The sequence below is a fragment of the Rhea americana genome, unplaced genomic scaffold (assembly GCF_003343005.1).
Source record: "Rhea americana isolate MKP2758 unplaced genomic scaffold, rheAme1 scaffold_261, whole genome shotgun sequence".
In the NCBI taxonomy this organism is placed as follows: Eukaryota; Metazoa; Chordata; class Aves; order Rheiformes; family Rheidae; genus Rhea; species Rhea americana.
Window position 1 is genome coordinate 80,795 of NW_028186381.1, and position 1,261 is coordinate 82,055.

General features: G+C 54.0%; 1 protein-coding gene across 1 annotated transcript in view; it reads left to right on the forward strand.

The window, feature by feature from the left end:
* IGFN1 (immunoglobulin like and fibronectin type III domain containing 1) overlaps positions 1 to 1,261 on the forward strand; it is a 33,335-nt gene that overhangs the window by 14,573 nt on the left and 17,501 nt on the right. The window contains exon 14 of the mRNA XM_085307696.1: positions 4 to 783. Within this exon, the coding sequence (XP_085163822.1) occupies positions 4 to 783 (780 nt within the window). The remainder of the gene's footprint in view (positions 1 to 3; positions 784 to 1,261) is intronic.

Consider the following 1,261-nt stretch of genomic DNA (forward strand, 5'->3'; position numbering starts at 1 on the left):
CAGCTGGGACTGGTGTTGGTAGTGTTGCTGGTTTGGGAGGTGTTGGTTCTCCCTATGGAAAAGACGGTCTTCCAGCTGGGACTGGTGTTGATGGTGCTGGTGTGGGTGGTTTGGGAGGTGTTGGTTCTCCTTATGGAAAGAATGGTCTCCCAACTGGGGCTGGTGTTGGTGCTGGTAGTGCTGCTGGTTTGGGAGGTGTTGGTTCTCCTTATGGAAAGGATGGTCTCCCAGCTGGGACTGGTGTTGGTGCTGGTAGTGTTGCTGGTTTGGGAGGTGTTGGTTCTCCTTATGGAAAGGATGGTCTCCCAGCTGGGGTTGGTGTTGGTGGTGTTGCTGGTTTGGGAGGTGTGGGTTCTCCTTGTGGAAAGGATGGTCTTCCAGCTGAGGCTGTTGGTGGTGGTGCTGGTGTAGCTGGTGCAGGAGGATTTGGTTCTTTCTATGGAAAGGATGGTCTTCCAGCTGGGGCTGGTGTTGATCATGGTGGTGTTGGTGGTTTGGGAGGTGTTGGTTCTCCCTATGGAAAGGATGGTCTTCCAGCTGGGACTGGTGGTAGTGCTGGTGTAGCTGGTGCAGGAGGATTTGGTTCTTTCTATGGAAAGGATGGCCTCCCTCCTGGGGCTGTTGTTGGTGGTCTGGGAGGTGTTCAGACTCCCTATGGAAAAGATGGTCTTGCAGTGGGAATGGGCCCTGGGACTGGTGTTGGTGGTGCTGGTTTTGGTGTTCTGGGAGTTACCGATTCTCCTTATGGAAAGGATGGACTTCCACCTGGGGCTGGTGTTGATGGTACTCGTGTTAGTGGTGTGGGAGGTTTTGGGCCTCCCTGTGGAAAGGATGGTCTTCCAGCTGGGGCTGCTGGTGGTGGTGGTGGTGTTTTGGGAGGTGTTGTGTCTTCTTATAGAAAGGATGGTCTCCCAGCTGGGGCTGGTATTGGTAGTTCTGGTGTAGGGGCAATTGACTCTCTCTATGGAAAAGATGGTTTTCCAGTGGGAAAGGCAGCTGGGACTTTTCCCAGTGGTGCAACTGTAGCTGGTGCAGGGGACGTTGAATCTTCATATGGAAAGGGTGGTCTCCCTGCAGGGGCTGGTGTTGATGGTGCTGCTGTAGCTGATGCAGGATTCGGCTCTCCCTACAGAAAGGACAGCCACCCAGCTGGGGATGTTGTTGGTAGTTTGGGAGGTGTTGGGTCTCCCTATAGAAAGGATGGTCTTTCAGCTGGGGCTGGTGTTGATAGTGGTGGTGCTGCTAGTTCAGGAGGTGTTGG